The 17,164-nt window shown below is 45.0% G+C and overlaps 1 protein-coding gene across 6 annotated transcripts in view; it reads left to right on the forward strand.

Moving 5' to 3' along the window:
• Window positions 1-17,164, forward strand: part of MMS19 (MMS19 homolog, cytosolic iron-sulfur assembly component) — a 33,940-nt gene that overhangs the window by 16,093 nt on the left and 683 nt on the right. For 2 of the 6 annotated variants that reach the window (XM_057734495.1, XM_057734497.1), the window contains 22 exons: window positions 6,178-6,264; window positions 6,714-6,788; window positions 7,197-7,274; window positions 7,769-7,907; window positions 8,161-8,315; window positions 8,557-8,635; window positions 9,037-9,162; window positions 9,354-9,435; window positions 9,727-9,827; window positions 9,932-10,081; window positions 12,008-12,163; window positions 13,318-13,417; window positions 13,902-14,004; window positions 14,149-14,217; window positions 14,442-14,568; window positions 15,247-15,347; window positions 15,492-15,548; window positions 15,695-15,881; window positions 16,217-16,299; window positions 16,425-16,589; window positions 16,672-16,731; window positions 17,021-17,121. In XM_057734495.1, the coding sequence (XP_057590478.1) occupies window positions 6,178-6,264; window positions 6,714-6,788; window positions 7,197-7,274; window positions 7,769-7,907; window positions 8,161-8,315; window positions 8,557-8,635; window positions 9,037-9,162; window positions 9,354-9,435; window positions 9,727-9,827; window positions 9,932-10,081; window positions 12,008-12,163; window positions 13,318-13,417; window positions 13,902-14,004; window positions 14,149-14,217; window positions 14,442-14,568; window positions 15,247-15,347; window positions 15,492-15,548; window positions 15,695-15,881; window positions 16,217-16,299; window positions 16,425-16,589; window positions 16,672-16,731; window positions 17,021-17,121 (2,381 nt within the window). Of the gene's footprint in view, window positions 1-6,177; window positions 6,265-6,713; window positions 6,789-7,196; window positions 7,275-7,768; window positions 7,908-8,136; window positions 8,316-8,556; window positions 8,636-9,036; window positions 9,163-9,353; window positions 9,436-9,726; window positions 9,828-9,931; window positions 10,082-12,007; window positions 12,164-13,317; window positions 13,418-13,901; window positions 14,005-14,148; window positions 14,218-14,441; window positions 14,569-15,246; window positions 15,348-15,491; window positions 15,549-15,694; window positions 15,882-16,216; window positions 16,590-16,671; window positions 16,732-17,020; window positions 17,122-17,164 lie in introns of those variants that run through there. The other 4 variants (XM_057734496.1, XR_009053683.1, XM_057734498.1 and 1 more) reach the window with 4 other exon arrangements.

Here is a 17,164-nt window from a genome sequence, read left to right on the forward strand (position 1 = left end):
CTTAACATTTTAGTAAACTGGGAAGTAGAAAAACATTTGCCCTGGGAGGAAGGGTTCAATTCAGCAGGTGTTTAGGGGACTCCTTAGCAATGGACTTAGTGCTTAGAGCTACAGGATTGTAGAACATGATTTATGTCCTTGAAAGTTGAAACATTTAAGTAATAATAAGAGATTATGGACCAAAATAAGTGGTGTTACAGTTGTTCAAAGACAGAGTTCAGTGTGAGCTAGAGTAGGCAGGAACTGACTTCACAGATAAGATGGGATTTCAGTTGGTTTCTGAGGGATGTGTAGGATATGATCCTGGATTCTGAGGGTGCATCTCAGGCAATAGAAACAAATTAGCAAAACAAAGAAGACACAGTAGAGCATAGTGTATACAGGAGGTGTTTGCTCTGACTCCCTCTGACCTTCCTCCCACTCTGCGTCTTGATTTCCCTTCTCTTTCCAAATACTCAGTCTTATCACTATATGTGTATAATACATGGGTATGTGTACTGCAAGCATCAGTTATTTGGAAGAAAGGAAAGGAGTTATACCACAGCACACCAAACTTACATCAAAACATTGACTTTCACTGCCTTTAAAGATACACAGCCAAAAATTTAAAAAAAAAAAAAAAAAAAGATACACAGCCATTTTTGCCACAGGGAATTTCTTAACCAGCTTATTCTAGTTGAGGTCATGTTCCTTGGGACTACCTCTCTCCTAATATACTTTTCATCTCTTTTGTAATAAGTATCACTGTTTCTGCTCAGAAGAACTTAAGCCTTTGAAATCTTGAAAGCTCTTGGTTAGGCTACCAGGTTTCTCTATTTTTGCTTTCTTTATTTTGTGTTTGTTTTGAAAATATAAGACATTCACATGATTCAAAATACAAAAGGTACAAAAAGGTGAAAAATCTACCTACCATCGAGTTTATTTCTCCATTGTCAACCAGTTTTATCAGTTACATCTGTATCTTACAGAACTTTTTCATCCATATGTAAGCAAATGCTCCCCTCCCCCCAAAATGGTAGCACATCTATACATTTTTCCTGTGCTTTGCCTTTTTCACTTAACTGTATATCTTGGAGAGTGTTCATAACAGTATATAAATTAGCTCTTTATTATTTATGACTGTACTTTTCCTTTGTATGGAAATACCTAATTAGTTTTACTTTTCCTCTGTGGGATAGAGGTTCTTGCTAATCTTCTGCTGTTGCAAGCAATGCTGCCTCTTACATAGCCTGTCCTGTACATGTATCGTTTTACACATACATGGGTATAACAGAAGGATAAATTCCTTAAGGTGGAATTGCTGGAATATATGCACTTAAAACTTTAGGAGGGGTAAGAATATGTCGTTTATTTTTTTGAAAGATAATACAATGAACATGATGCAACATTTAAAGGATAGAGAATTAAGCCTCTTTATACCCCTTTACTGCCACCACCCATTTTCCCTTTAGAGATAATCACTGCTTCCAGCTGCTTATATATTTTCTCAGAGATGTTCTAGGCAAAACAGGTTATAGATAATGATAGGAGAATTTCTCTTATTTGAGAGCAGAGGGGTTTTTTGTTTATTTACTTATTTAGTTGCACCAGGTCTTAGTTGCAGCTCTTGGGCTCCTTAGTTGCAGCACATGGACTCCTTAGGTGCGGCAGCGGGCTCCTTAGTTGTGCCTTGTGGGCTGCTTAGTTGTGGCATGCGAACTCTTAGTTGCAGCATGTGTGCAGGATCTAGTTCCCTGACCAGGGGTTGAACCTGGGCATTGGGAGTGTGGAGTCTTAACCACTGCGCCACCAGGGAAGTCCCTTGAGCAGAATTTTGTGTGTTCTTCCATGACGCAGTCTATGGGAAGCAGAAAGTTCTTGTCATTTAAAATAGAGACACCTGGCTTTTAGTGTGACAATGTTAGAAATGTTTTTTAGGGTCTTACCAATCTGTTTCAGCAGTTTGCCATCATCATAGTGGGTCACGTCAGCATGAGCTACGGCCGGATAGTTAGGCTTTGCAGGCCATGTGGTCTCTGTTGAAACACCTCACCTCTGCTGTTTTAGCACAAAACGGCCATAGACACTGGAATGTGGTACAATGGCTATATTGCAATAAAACTTTATTTATGGACACAGAAACTTAAATTTCATATAATTTTCATGTGTCATAAGATATTATTCTTTTGATTTTTTTTCAACCACTTAAAAAATATAAAAAGCATTCTTAACTTGGCCATATAGTCTTAACTGGTTGCTTCCTACTCTTAATGCAGAGTAGATATTGAATCTTCCTTTACCATCATCTATGCATTCCTTTATCTTTTCTCTTGGATCAGATTCCTGTGTTTATGTATTCCTCATTTTATGCTTTACTCCCTCATTTTGGTGGGGTACATCCCTTATTAGCTTCCCAAGTGTGTAAAAAGAGTAAAAAAATTTTTAGATTTTTGTAAATCTAGAATGCCTTCATTCTTTCCTCCCACTTATTAATAATATAGGTATAAAATTGAAGGAATTGCTACATTTACTTCTAATTTTCAGTTGCTGTGAAGAAGTCTAAATTCTTTCTGATTTGCAAAACTGTATGTTCACTTTTTTCCCCTCTTTTCTAGAAGCTTTTAAGCTTTGATTATTTTCCCCCAATACAGTGAAAATTCACAATGATGTGCCTTAGTACAGGTCTGTTTTCATGAATTGTATTAGGTACTTGGTAAGGTCCTATCAATCTGGAAAGTCATGTCCTTCAGTCCTGGGAAATTTTCTTGCATTCTTTCATTGATGATTTCTTTCCCTCTGTTTTCTTTGGTCCTTCCTTTTGGAACTCCTATCAATCTTTTGTTAGACCTCTGAATCTCTTACCTTTTCTTGCATATTTCCTACCTCTACCTTTTGGTTACTTTATAAGAAAACTCTACAGTTTTATGTTTTATATCAGAGTCCAGCCATGAAAACAAAAACCAATTTGGTATTTAAAACAAATAATTTAATGCAGGAAATTGTTTATACAAGTTACAGGAGAGCTGAGAAGCCAAACGGGATAGTGAAGCAACCTATCAGTAATAGCAGGAAGCTATTACCACCCCTAGGCTGGAGGGTCAAAGGGAAGAGTTGATGTTACTGAACCTCGGGGGCTAAGAGTATGACAAAAACCATAGGCCTATTAGTGGGAGCTGGAGCCATGGAGGAGATGCTGCCAATGCTGAAAGTGCCCACTAAATTGGAGAGATGGGAAGAAATGCCCTGGGTTTTCTTTTCCTTCTGACCTGCATTCTTCTACAAGTGCTTCGCATTGGCTGAACCCATGCCTTTATGGGAGCCTGGGAAATGCAGCCTGCAGTGGTCAGCCCAGGGAATGGATCTGAGGGCAGAAATGCCCAGGACCAGCACGTCTCCCAGTAACCTCTACTATTGATTCTGTTTTTCACTTCTGCACTCATGCTTTGAATTTCCCATGGCCTTTTATTGTCATTTTTGATAATCTCTTGAATGTCTTTTTTTTTTTTTAATAGCATTCTGTTCTTATTTAATCCATGAATTACTTTACCATTTTGAAAACTCTCCCCCTGTATGTGGTCTTTGTTTCCTCCAAGTTTTTTTCAATTTATTCTGGTCTCTATTTCCAGGTTAGAGGCTTTCTTCAGATATCTAGCAATCCTTGGGAGTTTGCACGTTTTTCAAAGTGAAGGTTATAAAGTTGAGTGGGAGCTCTGAGCACAGGGAATGGGATAGTTGAGGATGAACTTCCCTATGGAGTGGCTTACATGGACAGTTTGGGAACCCCCAGTGTATTCTTCCTCTTGGGCTAGTCAGGTTCTTCTAGAAAAAGACCTTAGATGTGCCTAGAGGGAGAAGTCTGGCTACAAGCAAATAGGGCTGGAAGGGTTGGAAAATCTCAGCACTTAGGACCATATCACTTAGACCTTTTTTTTTTTTTTCCTGCCATGCCATATAGCTTTCAGGATCTTAGTTCCCCAACCTGGGATTGAACCTGGGCCCTGGCAGTGAAAGCATCAAGTCCTAACTGTTGGACTCCCAGGGTATTCCCACTTAGACCTCTTTTGATTCCGCACCCAGGCCCTCAGCTGCACCCATGTCTCCTAAGACTAGACCTCTGTCTTACCCTCTCCAAAGAATTAAACCTCCAGGTTCTGCTACAGCTAGGGAGGACTTGAGAAGCAATCTCAGAGGTCAGATTGCTTCTCCAACTCCAATCCCAATTCCAAAGGTGCCTGGTACTGCTGGTTGCAAAGCTTTTTGAGAAGACTGTGTAGTATATATGGGGAGTTACTCAGTTTTCCCCAAGCCTACTGAGGATTGTATTGTCTTAGCTCTCTAAGTCATTTTCTTCTTATCCACCTGCTTTACAGCTTCTACAATTTTGTTGCTAACATCTCTTATCCTGTTCTGTTCAACCTTTAGCTTTATATCTTAAAAAAAAAAAAAGAAAGAAAGAAAGAAAGAGGAAGGAAAATCCCTTTGCTGTATTTTTGGTGGGGTTTCTAAAGAGGAAAAGGAAAATCTGTTGTATGTTTTCAGTGTGCCTTCTTGACATACACATGGCCACCAGGCACATGAACAGATGCTTAACATTGCTAATTATTAGAGAAATGCAAATCAAAACTACAGTGAGGTATCACCTCACAGTGGTCAGAGTGGCCATCATCAAAAGTCTACAAATAATAAGTGCTGGAGAGGGTGTGGAGAAAAGGGAACCCTCCTACACTGTTGGTGGGAATGGAAATTGGTGCACCACTATGGAAGACAGTATGGAAGTTCCTTAAAAAACTGAATATAAAGTTACCATATGATCCAGCAGCCCCACTCCTGCGCATGTGTCCAGAAAAGATGAAAACTCTAATTTGAAAGATGTGCACCCCAGTGTTCACAGCAGCACTGTTTACAACAGCCAAGACATGGAAGCAACTAAATGGATACAGAAGATGTGATACACACACACACACAATGGAATATTACTCAGCCATAAAAAAGAATGAAATAATGCCATTTGCAGTAACATGGGTGGACCTAGAGATTACCATACTGAGTGAAGTAAGACAGAGAACGACAGATATTATATGGTATCACTTATATGCGGAATGTAAAAAGTAATACAAATGAATTTATTTACAAAACAGAAATTGACTCACGGACATAGAAAACAAACTTTATGGTTAACCAAAGGGGAAAGAGGGTGGGAGGAATAAATTAGGAATGTGGGGTTAACAGATACATACCACTATATATAAAATAGATAAACAATAAGGATATACTTACTGTATTACACAGGGAACTGTATTCAGTATCTTATAATAACCTATAATGGAAAAGAATCTGAAAAATATACATATGTATGTATATAACTGAATCACTTTGCTGTACACTTGAAACTAACACAATTTTGTAAGTCAGCTATATACGTCAATGAAAAAAAACTGCCTTCTTGATGCAGAAATCATCAGTGTTTTTATATTGCCAGAATTACAGCTTTTTATAAGGGTGAAAAAATAGAAATGTCCATCAAAGGGGGATTATCCAAATAAATTGTGGCTCAACCACACAATGAAATACTATCAGCCACTAAAACTAGTGCTATAAAGAATAATTCAATAACATGAAAAAAATGTACCTAATGTATTAAGTGAAAAAATAGATTGCAAACCATATATTCAAAAGATCACATTTTTTAAAAGTATGTATGTTCTAAAGGGAAACAGTGTCTACCAATCACATAGTTATAATACTGTATATACAGAGAAGAAAGCTGCACCAGAAAGTTAAGGGTGCTTATCTCTGAGTGGTGAGATGATAGATCAGATGGAAACTGGGATCAGATAGAAAATAAATGCCCAACAAGTGGGATGGATTGGGAGATTGGGATTGCCATATATACATTACTAATAAGAAAAATATCAAATTGTACACTTTAAATATATGCAGTTTATTGTACGTCAGTTGTATCTCAATGAAAGTTCTTAAAGAAAAAAGAAAAAAAAAAAGAAAAAGAAATGCCCAATAGACAGAAATTCCCAAAGAACATGTAAGAGCAAGCTGTCTTCTTGCTGGGGCCTCATACCATACTCTTCTGCCAGATTGGGTATAAATCTCACCCTATTCTGCAGGGTTGCCAGGTTCAATCCTGTGTCCAGGGCTGGTCTGAAGAGTTATACAAGCCCATGCCCCTTCTCCCTTTTCCAGCCACCTAATGATCCCCATGGTATCCAGAGAGAAGATCTCATCCTGAGTCTTCGAGCTGTGTTGGCTTCTACACCACGATTTGCTGAGGTGGGTCTAGCCAGAGTTAGGGTATGTCGTCTCAGCCCACAGAAGGGTCTGAAGAAAGAACAGAAAAAGCATGGGGGAAAAGAAAGATCCAGTATACATTTTAGGGTATGGCATCCTGCAAGTGTCTTCAGGCTTGTGTGGCAAGTATCTTCAGACCTTCGAAGTAGCAAACTTTACCATCTCTTCATTTAAAATAGTAATCCAGTCCCTATATGGTGCTATCTTTTGAAATTCTTTAGCTTTGCCAGCTAGTCCATTTTTCAGGTCACTGGGAGTCTGGCCACAGCTTGGGAGGGAGGTTGGTTTACAATCACAGCTCCTGACTGGAGTGTAGCTCCTTGATGTAGCACCTACCCCTGGGGACTGGTGGCAGTGAGGATGCGGTTGGCTGTGGTGTGGCAGCAATACTACCCATGTCTAACACTTTAGTTCTTCCTTCTCTCCCACAGTTCCTGCTGCCCCTGCTGATTGAGAAAGTGGATTCCGAGATTCTGAGTGCCAAGCTGGATTCTCTACAGACTCTGGTGAGTGATTTTTCTCTTTTGAGGATCCAGCTATCTTCAGACAACTTGGGGGTGCTAAAGGATTATGGATTGATTCTCGAAGAGCCAGGGACCAGTTCACTGGGCCTCAAGAGAGGGATACCCAGGATCTGGGCCTGTATGTTGACCTAAAGCCCGCAGCTACATTTTGTCTTGTTCTGTAGTAACTGAGTGGCAGCTGAGGAAAGACTGACCAGGGCTTCCTCCCTACTTGTTTTTCATCAGTCAGGACAAGCTCCTATTTTTCAGTGACCTGGGTAGGATGGTTATGAAATCCTGCTGGTTTTACTGCTGAGAGCCAGCTCCTTCGGATGCCATTATGCTGAGGGGGCTGCATATCCTAGGAAGTGTGAGTTTGTAGACAGCCATTACCTGCGCTTTCCTTGGCAGAATGCTTGCTGTGCTGTGTACGGACAGAAAGAACTAAAGGACTTCCTCCCCAGCCTTTGGGCTTCTATCCGCAGAGAGGTGAGTGTTACTTAGATAAACTCACTACTGTTAATTCCTAGTTGTCAGGCATGAGGGGAAACAGTACACCCTGTCCTCTTCCCCCCGTTGCTGTGCCTGGTTATTCAGCAAGAGAGCAAGGGGACAGCTTCCTTCTAGTTGAATGATGAGGGTAGGGTCAGCTGCTTGGTGGTGGGACATGATCAGTCTCACCCAGTGCCTACTTCCTGCCCTTCCATGGTAAGGAGCATAGGTCATGCTGAGTAGAGGGGGAGAGGGAGAGACTTGGGAAAGGGGATCCCAGCAACCACTGCTCAAGGTCGGTATTCAGTCCTAGTGGGACTAAGGACTTAGTGAGAATACACCAGTTGAGGAGAGACTCATTGGAGGGGTTAATTTCCATTGCTGTGCCCTAAAGGTTCTCACCACCCCCACAAAAGGAAATAGGCAGTAGGTGGGTGGGGTCTGACCTGGTGCAGGCTCACCTCAGTAGCCATGGGATCCCTCCCTGACAGGTGTTCCAGACGGCAAGTGAGCGGGTAGAGGCCGAGGGCCTGGCGGCCCTTAACTCCCTGACTGCGTGTTTGTCTCGCTCTGTGCTGAGGGCTGATGCTGAGGACCTCCTTGACTCCTTCCTTAGCAGCATTCTACAGGGTAATGGGGCCATGGCAGCTAGAAAGGGGAGTGAGCACAACAGACAGAAATTCCTTAAGGCCAATGACCTTTCATGAATGGCCCTCCACGTTCACTGATTTGGGTGCTGGAGCCCTGCTTTTGAATTGAAAGCCATTTAAGTGGTAATTGCTAGCCAACTGCCCCGGGGCTCAGCCTCCAACTTCTGTGGCCTGCAGGGGAACCAGGCAACGTTCAGCCTACTCCTTAGGTCTGTGATGTGCTGCCTCTCTAGACTGCAGGCACCATCTGTGTGAACCGGACATGAAACTGGTGTGGCCCAGTGCCAGGCTGTTGCAGGCGGCTGCAGGTGCATCTGCCCGGGCCTGCGACCACATCACCAGCAACGTGCTGCCTCTACTGCTGGAACAGTTCCACGCGCACAGTCAGGTAAGGCAGCAGAGATGATGGGACCCCTTGCTGAGATCACTCTCCCAGAGAGAGCTAAGTGTTGAGCTTGGGCCTACATATAGCAGGTCTTGGGTTTTGCTCCCATTAGCTGCTGCTGATTCCCTTGTTCACTCTTTTCCTGACCCTCTTACATGTGAGGATAATTCTCCCCACTTCCACAGTAGCAGGACTGAAATCCTTTGAAAAGTATTTGACTCCAGTACCCCTTAAAACATTACAGAGCAACCAGCGGCGGACAATCCTTGAAATGATCCTGGGTTTCTTGAAGCTGCAACAGAAATGGAGCTATGAAGACAAGGGTGAGGCCATCTTCTAGATGTGGTATCCTGAGGGCTGCTGAACACTGTAACCCTGTAATGGATGGCAGGCAAAGAGTGCTACAGAGAAGTAGTCTAGAACATGGACCTGTTGTTCTGCGGTTGTAGCACAAGAGAACACTTACTTAACAGACGAGACCTGTTCATTTTCCCTAGTGTACTTCCTGGATACCCAATGGATTAAATTCTTTAAAGCTGCCCCAGAAATTCCCTGGTGGTCCAGTGGTTAAGACTTCAAGCTTCCACTGCAGAGGGGGGAACTAAGATCCCACATGTCATGCAGCATGGCCCCCCCCCCCCCCCAAAAAAAAATCTGTCCCAAGTTATTTCTGCATTACTGCTGAATAGGGTTTCCCTCTAACTTGGACTCTGTCTCTCTTTAGATGAAAGGCCTCTGAGTGGCTTCAAGGACCAGCTGTGCTCACTGGTATTCATGGCCCTGACAGATCCCAGCACCCAGCTTCAGCTTGTTGGCATCCGTACATTCACAGTCTTGGGTGCCCAGCCAGGTACACTTAAGGGAAAGAGAAAAGATAGGAGTATTGGTCCCTTTCTTGTGATTTTCTGCCTTGAAGAGCAATCTTAATTCCCTGGTTCTCACTACAACTCTGGTTGATTTGGGATTTCTAATAGGACTTTAGGAAGGGTTGTGGTGGCTGCAGGGGAGGAAAGACGAGGTTCGTGTTTCCTTCCAACACAGATCTCCTGTCTTCTGGGGACTTGGAGCTGGCAGTGGGTCACCTATACAGACTGAGCTTCCTGGAAGAGGATTCCCAGAGTTGGTGAGAATATAAGGCAGCGAGACAGAACAAGCTATTCCAGGGCTCTGCTTCTGATCCTTTGCTTTCCATAGGGGAGGTGGGCCCTGGCTGCTAATCACTTGGAGGTGTTGGAATGCTCTCTTTTCTTGGGCATTAAGAAGCCCTGTGCAACTTAGTGGTATAGGTGCTTGAATTCTACTCTTCAGCAAGGTGGTCTCAGAAGCCTGCACTCCTGATTCTGCCTAATGGCAGGCCTAGGCAAGAGAGCCATGGGCCAAGGCTCAGCTAATGCTCACCTGCCCTGTGCCCCAGCAGGGTGGCAGCACTGGAAGCATCAGGAACCCTGGCCACTCTCTACCCTGTGGCCTTCAGCAGCCACCTAGTGCCCAAACTTGCTGAGGAGCTGTGTATAGGTATGTGTCTCTGATCTTCTGTGGCTTGCCCCTTCCCGGGGAGGCTTGAGGGCCTTCATGCTTGCCATCATACAGTGAAACCTCATTTCCTGGGTTGCTTTCAGAGGAGTCAGATTTGGCTGTTGGGGATGGGCCCACCAAATGCTCCCGGCATCTGCGCTGTCTGCAAGCCCTGTCAGCCATATCCACACATCCCAGCATTGTCAAGGAGACCCTGCCCCTTCTGCTGCAGCATCTCTGCCAGATGAACAAAGGTAACTACCAGGAACAGTTATCAAGGAGCTGAACTGAAGGGAGAACTGTAGTCAGGTTTGGAGTTGATGCCTCTAAAAGCAGTGGTTCCAATGGTGGCTATGATAAGTCACATGGGAACTTTTAAAAAATTCGGAATGCCTGGGTCTTACTCAGTCCAACTGATTCAGTCTCTGAGGAGGGATGGGACTTGGGTAACAGTTATTAAGAATGCCCAGGTGGGGACTTACCTGATGGTCCAGTGACTAAGACCCCGTGCTCCCAATGCAGAGGGCCTGGGTTCAGCCCCTGGTCAGGGAGCTAGATCCCACATGGCACAACTAAGACCTGACGCAGCCAAATAAATAAATAAATAAATAAATATTTTTTTAAAAATGCCCAGGTGATTTTAATGCGGAGTCCATTGAAAGGCACCACTGTAAGGCCATGCTACTCAAAATAGGGTTCATCAGCCAGCAGCATGGGCATTATCTGGGGGCTTAACAGAAGTGCAGAGGCTCAGGCCCCACTCATCAGAATCTGCATTTTAACAGGATCTCCAAGTAACTTGTACATACCCTGGAGTTTGAGAAGCACTGCTCCTCATGAGTGACATATGTGCCAGCAGCTCTTGCTGCTGTGAACCTGTACACGCCTTCCACGGGCCGTCACTAATTCCCTGAGCTCCCCACTCTGCACTGCCCTGCCCTTTGTGGTAGATCCAGTCACAGTGCGTGGTCCAGCACCTGATATAGAGTAGAAAGAACACTGGACTCAGAGCATGGCCTGAGTTTGATTCCTGACTTTTTGCACTTACTGTGACCCTGGAAAAACCACTGGTAGTTTACTGAGCCTTCACATCTTCCTCTGTAGAATGGGGGAAGTGATGTTTCTAAGAGGGTTGGTATGAAAACTAAATGAGAATGTACAGTTGACCCTTGAACAAAAGTTTGAAAAGCACAGGTCCACTTACACATGGATTTTTCTCAATAGAGAAAGCTATAGCACAACATGATCATGGTTGGTTGAGTCCACAGATGCAGAACTGCAGATATGGAGGAACCGTGTAAAGAGGGACAGTTCTAACTTACACATGGATTTTCGACTATGCAGGAGGGTCGGCTCCTCTCACCGCCTCATTGTTCAAGGATCAGCTGTGTATAAGTGAATGCTTCTGTTGCAGAGCTGGCAGGGACACTCTTGGTCTCTTTAATTACTCATCTTTGATTATTCTTCCCATATTCTGTATCTGACAGGCCTGGAAGTGCTTTTCTTTTTTTTTTTTCTTTTTTCTTTTAGCTCTTTATTGGAATGTAATTGCTTTACACTCTTATACCAGTTTTGGAGGTACACCAAAGTGAATCAGCTGTATTTAGACATATATCCCCATATCCCCTCCCTACTGCAACTCCCTCCCACCCTCCCTTGTCCTGGCCTTCTAAAGCATCACCCATCATCGAGTTGATCTCCCTTTGTTATACAGCAACTTCCCACTAGCTATCTATTTTACATTTGGTAGTGTATCTATGTCTATTCTACTCTTTGACTTCATCCCAGCTTCCCCTTTGCCACCCTCCCCCAACCCCATGTCCTCCAGTCCCTTCTCTGCATCTGCATCCTTATTCTTGCCCTGTCACTGGGTTCATCAGTACCATTTTTTTAGATTCCATATATGTGAGTTAGCATACGGTATTTGTTTTTTCTCTTTCTGGATTACTTCGCTCTGTATAACAGTCTCTGGGTCTATCCACCTCATTACATATAGCTTCATTTCATTCCTTTTTATGGCTGAGTAATATTCCATTGTATATAAGTGCCACGTCTTCTTTATCCATTCATCTGTTGATGGACATTTAGGTTGCTTCCATGTCCTGGCTGTTGTAAATAGTGCTGCAATGAACTGGAAGTGCTTTTAAGAAAACCTTACAGAGAACTTTCTCACCACACAGGGAACATGGTTGGAGGAACCAATGAAATTATTGCTGTCTGTCAGAGCCTCCAGCAGGTGGCAGAAAAATGCCAGCGAGATCCCGAGAGCTGCTGGTATTTCCATCAGACAGCTATACCTTGCCTGCTTGCCTTGGCTGTGCAGGCTTCCATGCCAGGTAACTTCCTCCACCTGATCCCTCCCTCCTCCCAACTCTGCCTTCCACTAGTGTTGAACCAGCACTGCCACCCTCAGGGTATCATTGGTATTGCATTTTGTACCAGCAGAGGCTTCTTTTGAAGCCTTGTGTCCACATAATGAGATTTCACTTCAAGCAAAGGGTGCCAGGCTGACCTTTGGCAGGAACCAAAATCTTTTAGTGTTAGCAACACTCAAAAGGATGCACACTTTTCCCCTCTTTAATTGCTATGTAATTAGATTAGTTAGAATGAGGCTCTGGAGTCAAGCAGACCTGGTTGGGTTTCACGGTCAGCTCTGCCACTTGCTACCTTAGGTGAAGATATTTAGTCTTTCTAAGCTTCTGTTTCCTCACTTGTACAGGGGAGGTAGAGAATGATAGCTATATCACAGGGTAGTTGGTAAGGATTCAATAAGTTGACATGTAGTGCTTAGCAACAGTAATGTATATATGTATGGTAGCGGCTGTATAAAAGGACCCATGAAGATAAATCCATTACCTTTAAGTTTTTGAAAAGACTAACATTTCTGATGTTAAGAATGTTCATATTAGCTAGCCTTATTTTCCACTGTTGCCCAGTCAAAGTACTGCACAAAGTTCTTGGGAGCTCCCTGTGGCCCGCATTAGACACTCCTGCTTCTGGTGCCTTGCTGGTTCTCAGGGTTACAGCACTACTAGAGGACAGGTTAAAAACTGCTCCTGTGGGGATTTCTCTGGTGGCACAGTGGTTAAGAATCCGCCTGCCAGCGCAGGGGAGAGGGGTTCAAGACCTGGTCTGGTAAGATCCTACATGCCTCGGAGCAGCTAAGCCTGTGAGCCACAACTACTGAGCCCATGTGCCACAGCTACTGAAGCCCCCGCGCCTAGAGCCCGCACCCCACAACAAGAGAAGCAACCACAATGAGAAGCCCACACACCGCAACGAAGAGTAGCCCCGGCTCACCGCAACTAGAGAAAGTCCACACACAGTAACAAAGACCCAATGCAGCCAATTAATTAATTAATCAATAAGAAAACAAAACAAAAAACCTGTTCCTGTTGTAACTAGAGTCAAGGCCCAGAGTCATGATGATGACAGGACCTAATCTGAGCAATAGTCATGGCCTGTGATTGTGTGTGTTTTGATTTTGCAGAGAAGGAGCACTCCATTCTGAAAAACGTGCTGTTGGAGGATGAGGTCTTGGCTGCCATGGTGTCTGTCATTGGCACTGCCACCACCCACTTGAGCCCTGAGTGAGTATAATCATGGATGTGAGTTGATCCCAGGGAGGATAGAATTCTTGGGAAGAAGCATCAGATAACTTCCTTCTGAGGTGTCCTTTTACCCACATTTAAACGTGGAGGCAGTTATTTGTTTTGTAAGTCTTACTGGCAAAGTAAAAAGGTCTTTTAACACTGTGGACTGTGGGTGGGGGTGGGGAGCCACGGACTAATGGTCTTAGCTGCAGATGTGCATAAGAGTCACCTGTGGAGAATCTTTTTGACATACACATTGAGTTCTCTTGCTAGATTGTAAGCTCCAGGAGAATAGGGATTTGATCTGTCTGGTTTGCTGCTGTAGCACCAAGGCCTGGAACAGGAACGGTTCCAGGAGTATAATATGTGCTGAGTTAGTAATTGTTGACGGTGTGAATGACACAGACTCAGGGACTGTGGGGAACCCCAGGGCTGCTGTAGAACCCTGGGTCCTCAGTGACACCTAGTGCTCTACCTCCAGCTTAGCCTCCCAGAGTGTCGCCCGCATTGTGCCCCTCTTCTTGGATGGCAACATCTCCTTCCTGCCTGAAAACAGCTTCCCTGGCAGATTCCAGCCATTCCAGGTGAGGGTCTGATGGATCAGATGGAGGAGAATCTTGGGACTTCTTTCCTTCAAAATTTTAGGGCTAATCTGGGATGGGTATCATCAGAGCAGACAAGCCTCTTGCTGGTGGGACAGGCTTGATAGGGCTCTTTTTCCTTTATAGGATGGCTCCTCAGGGCAGAGGCGGCTGGTCGCACTGCTTATGGCCTTTGTTTGCTCCCTGCCTCGAAATGTAAGTGACCACATTTGGGGAGTACCCTAGTTTAACCCTGACCAGGGGAGGTGGATCCCAGGGGACTTCTGGGCTGAAATCTGTCACACGCTAAGCCGATTTTTTACTTTTCCCACTGGAAAATTTACTTCTCATCCATGCTATGCCCTGCTCCCAATCTCTCCTGGGTGTCTCTTGGAGTTCGGGAGTTCTCTGGGTCCATGACATGGCCAGGTTTTCTATAGGTGGAAATCCCTCAGCTGAACCAACTCATGCGGGAACTTTTAGAGCTGAGCTGCTGCCACAGCTGCCTTTTCTCCTCCACTGCTGCTGCCAAGTGCTTTGCAGGACTCCTGAACAAGCACCCTGCAGGTATTGGAGTGAAGCTGTGGGTTGGGAGCTGAATCAAATTCTGATGAAATCTTGAAGTTTCGTCCTCATTCTTTTTTTTTTTTTTTTTTTGGCTGCATTGGGTCTTTGTTGCTGCGTGCAGGCTTTCTCTAGTTGTGGCACATGGGCTTAGTAGTTGTGGTGCACAGGCTGAGTTGCTCTGCAGCATGTGGGATCTTCCTGGACCAGGGATCAAACCTGTGTCCCCTGCATTGGCAGGCAGATTCTTAACCACTGCACCACCAGGGAAGTCCCCTCATTCTCTTTTTAACAGAAGTTTACCAATAATATAATAGGGCTTTCTAAAGGACAGCCCTTGGGACAAGAGTCAAGACCAGAATTGAGCCAAACTTTACAGGACATAAGAAGATAAGGGCTTCAAGCAGAGTGCTCTGTCTAGTTCTGTCATCCTATTCCCTATAGGGAGCTACTAGTGGTAACTGTTTATTAGAAGTAGACAACTCTTTTCGAATGCCAGCACCTCTACATTATGAGAATACCGGGCTCATATGTCTGTTGTCTTAGAGCTGAGTGGGCCAAGTCCACAGCCAAAACAATATTGTTCTCTTCTAATGGCTTCTGCATTTAAATGATTTACACCCTTCATTGTTAAAACAGACATATGTAGCCTTTGCATCAGCATTTCCTCCCTCTTTTTAGGGCAACAGCTGGATGAATTCCTACAGCTCGCTGTGGACAAAGTGGAGGCTGGACTGAGCTCTGGGCCCTATCGTAGTCAGGCCTTCACACTGCTTCTTTGGGTAAGGAGTCGGAATGGATTCTCGTTAGACAGAGAGCAGTTAGTCTGGTTAAATAAAATTTCTCCCGTTTAACCCTGAACCATATGCGTGCTTCTCAGGGTTTGAGGGTCATGCCCTGACTGTTCTCTTTCTCTCTGAAAACAGGTCACAAAGGCCCTAGTGCTTAGATATCATCCTCTCAGCTCCTGCCTTACAGACCGGGTGAGTCCTTGCTGGAGACAGCAGAACCTAGGACCTAAACATGAACTTCCCTGTCAATCCTCTTCCTCCCAGAAATGACTAGTCTTCCTCTTGGGTATTTAAGATTCTTCTCTGCTGATGTACCTCAAAGGCTCTCTTTTCTCCAGCTCCTGGGCCTCCTGAGTGATACAGAACTAGGCCCAGCAGCAGCTGATGGCTTCTCTCTGCTCATGTCTGACTGCACTGACGTGTTGACTCGTGCTGGCCACGCTGAAGTGAGGATCATGTTTCGCCAGCGATTCTTCACAGATAATGTGCCCGCTTTGGTCCAAGGCTTCCATGCTGCTCCCCAAGGTGAGGAGAGTCTAAAGGAAAGTCCTCAAATATATAGACCTCTCCTTTGCTCAGGCCACCGTCTCTAAATAACTTAGGACCTGAGTGCTTCTTTAGAGCTGTAGTTTGGCCTGTACCTGAAGGGCTGAATGTCTAGATTCTTGACCCACTCTTTCCCTCTGATGGGCGTATCTTTGTTCTGAGCTTGAGGGGCTTTTTTGGGGCGGGGGGAGGGGTTTGTTTGTTTTTAAACCTATTTGTAGGCTGCTGTCCCAGCTTGGTCAGAAATTGGAATTGAATTCTCAAGCTCTGTGTCAGAGCCCAGTTTTTCCCCTAAGCTTTTCCATTTTTTACAGATGTGAAGCCAAATTACCTGAAGGGTCTGTCTCATGTACTTAACAGGCTGCCAAAGCCTGTGCTCTTGCCGGAGCTGCCCACGGTAAGCCTTGCGGTCACAGCCTCTAAGCAGGGACCAAGCCATGGTCCCCCAGCTGGGGCTAGAAAGGGAAGGAGACGCAGGCTCATCAAAGATGTGGTCACCCCACCTTTCCTGTGGCCCCTTAGCTGCTTTCATTGCTGCTCGAGGCCCTGTCCTGCCCCGACTCTGTGGTACAGCTCTCCACCCTCAGCTGCCTTCAGCCTCTTCTACTGGAAGCACCCCAAGTCATGAGTCTTCATGTTGACACTCTCGTCACCAAGTTCCTGAACCTCAGCTCCAGCCCTTCCATGGTGCGTTGAGCCTCAAGAGCCCTTTGGCCCAAACGGCTCCCCTCCGTGGATTTCCCTTCACCTCCTCACGGTTGTGTTCCAGGCTGTCCGGATCGCTGCCCTGCAGTGTATGCACGCTCTTACTCGCCTGCCCACCCCCGTGGTGAGTACCACAGACATCCCTCTCTGGCCTGGAAACTTCTTAGAAGAGCCAGAGGTACCTTTTTGCCTTAGTCAAGCGGGACTGGCCACCCTGCTGTGTGACTGAGGTACGCACTGTAGGGTACAGGCAGGGATTTCCTGACTACCCGAAAATAGAATGGCCAGCCTGCCGCATAGCATTCTCTGGACTCACTAGAGAAGAATAGGAAGAGTATCAGTTGTAGAGTCAGAGCAGCTTTTTTGGTTTTCTTAGTTGAACAAGGCTAAGATTAGCTCCTCTAACTCCACAGCTGCTGCCGTACAAACCGCAGGTGATCCGGGCCTTGGCCAAACCCCTGGATGACAAGAAGAGACTGGTGCGTAAGGAAGCAGTGTCAGCCAGGGGAGAATGGTGAGTTTCTAGGTCACAGGGAGAGAGGGGATTGAAATGAGCC

The sequence above is a fragment of the Hippopotamus amphibius genome, chromosome 5 (genome assembly GCF_030028045.1).
Source record: "Hippopotamus amphibius kiboko isolate mHipAmp2 chromosome 5, mHipAmp2.hap2, whole genome shotgun sequence".
Lineage (NCBI taxonomy): Eukaryota > Metazoa > Chordata > Mammalia > Artiodactyla > Hippopotamidae > Hippopotamus > Hippopotamus amphibius.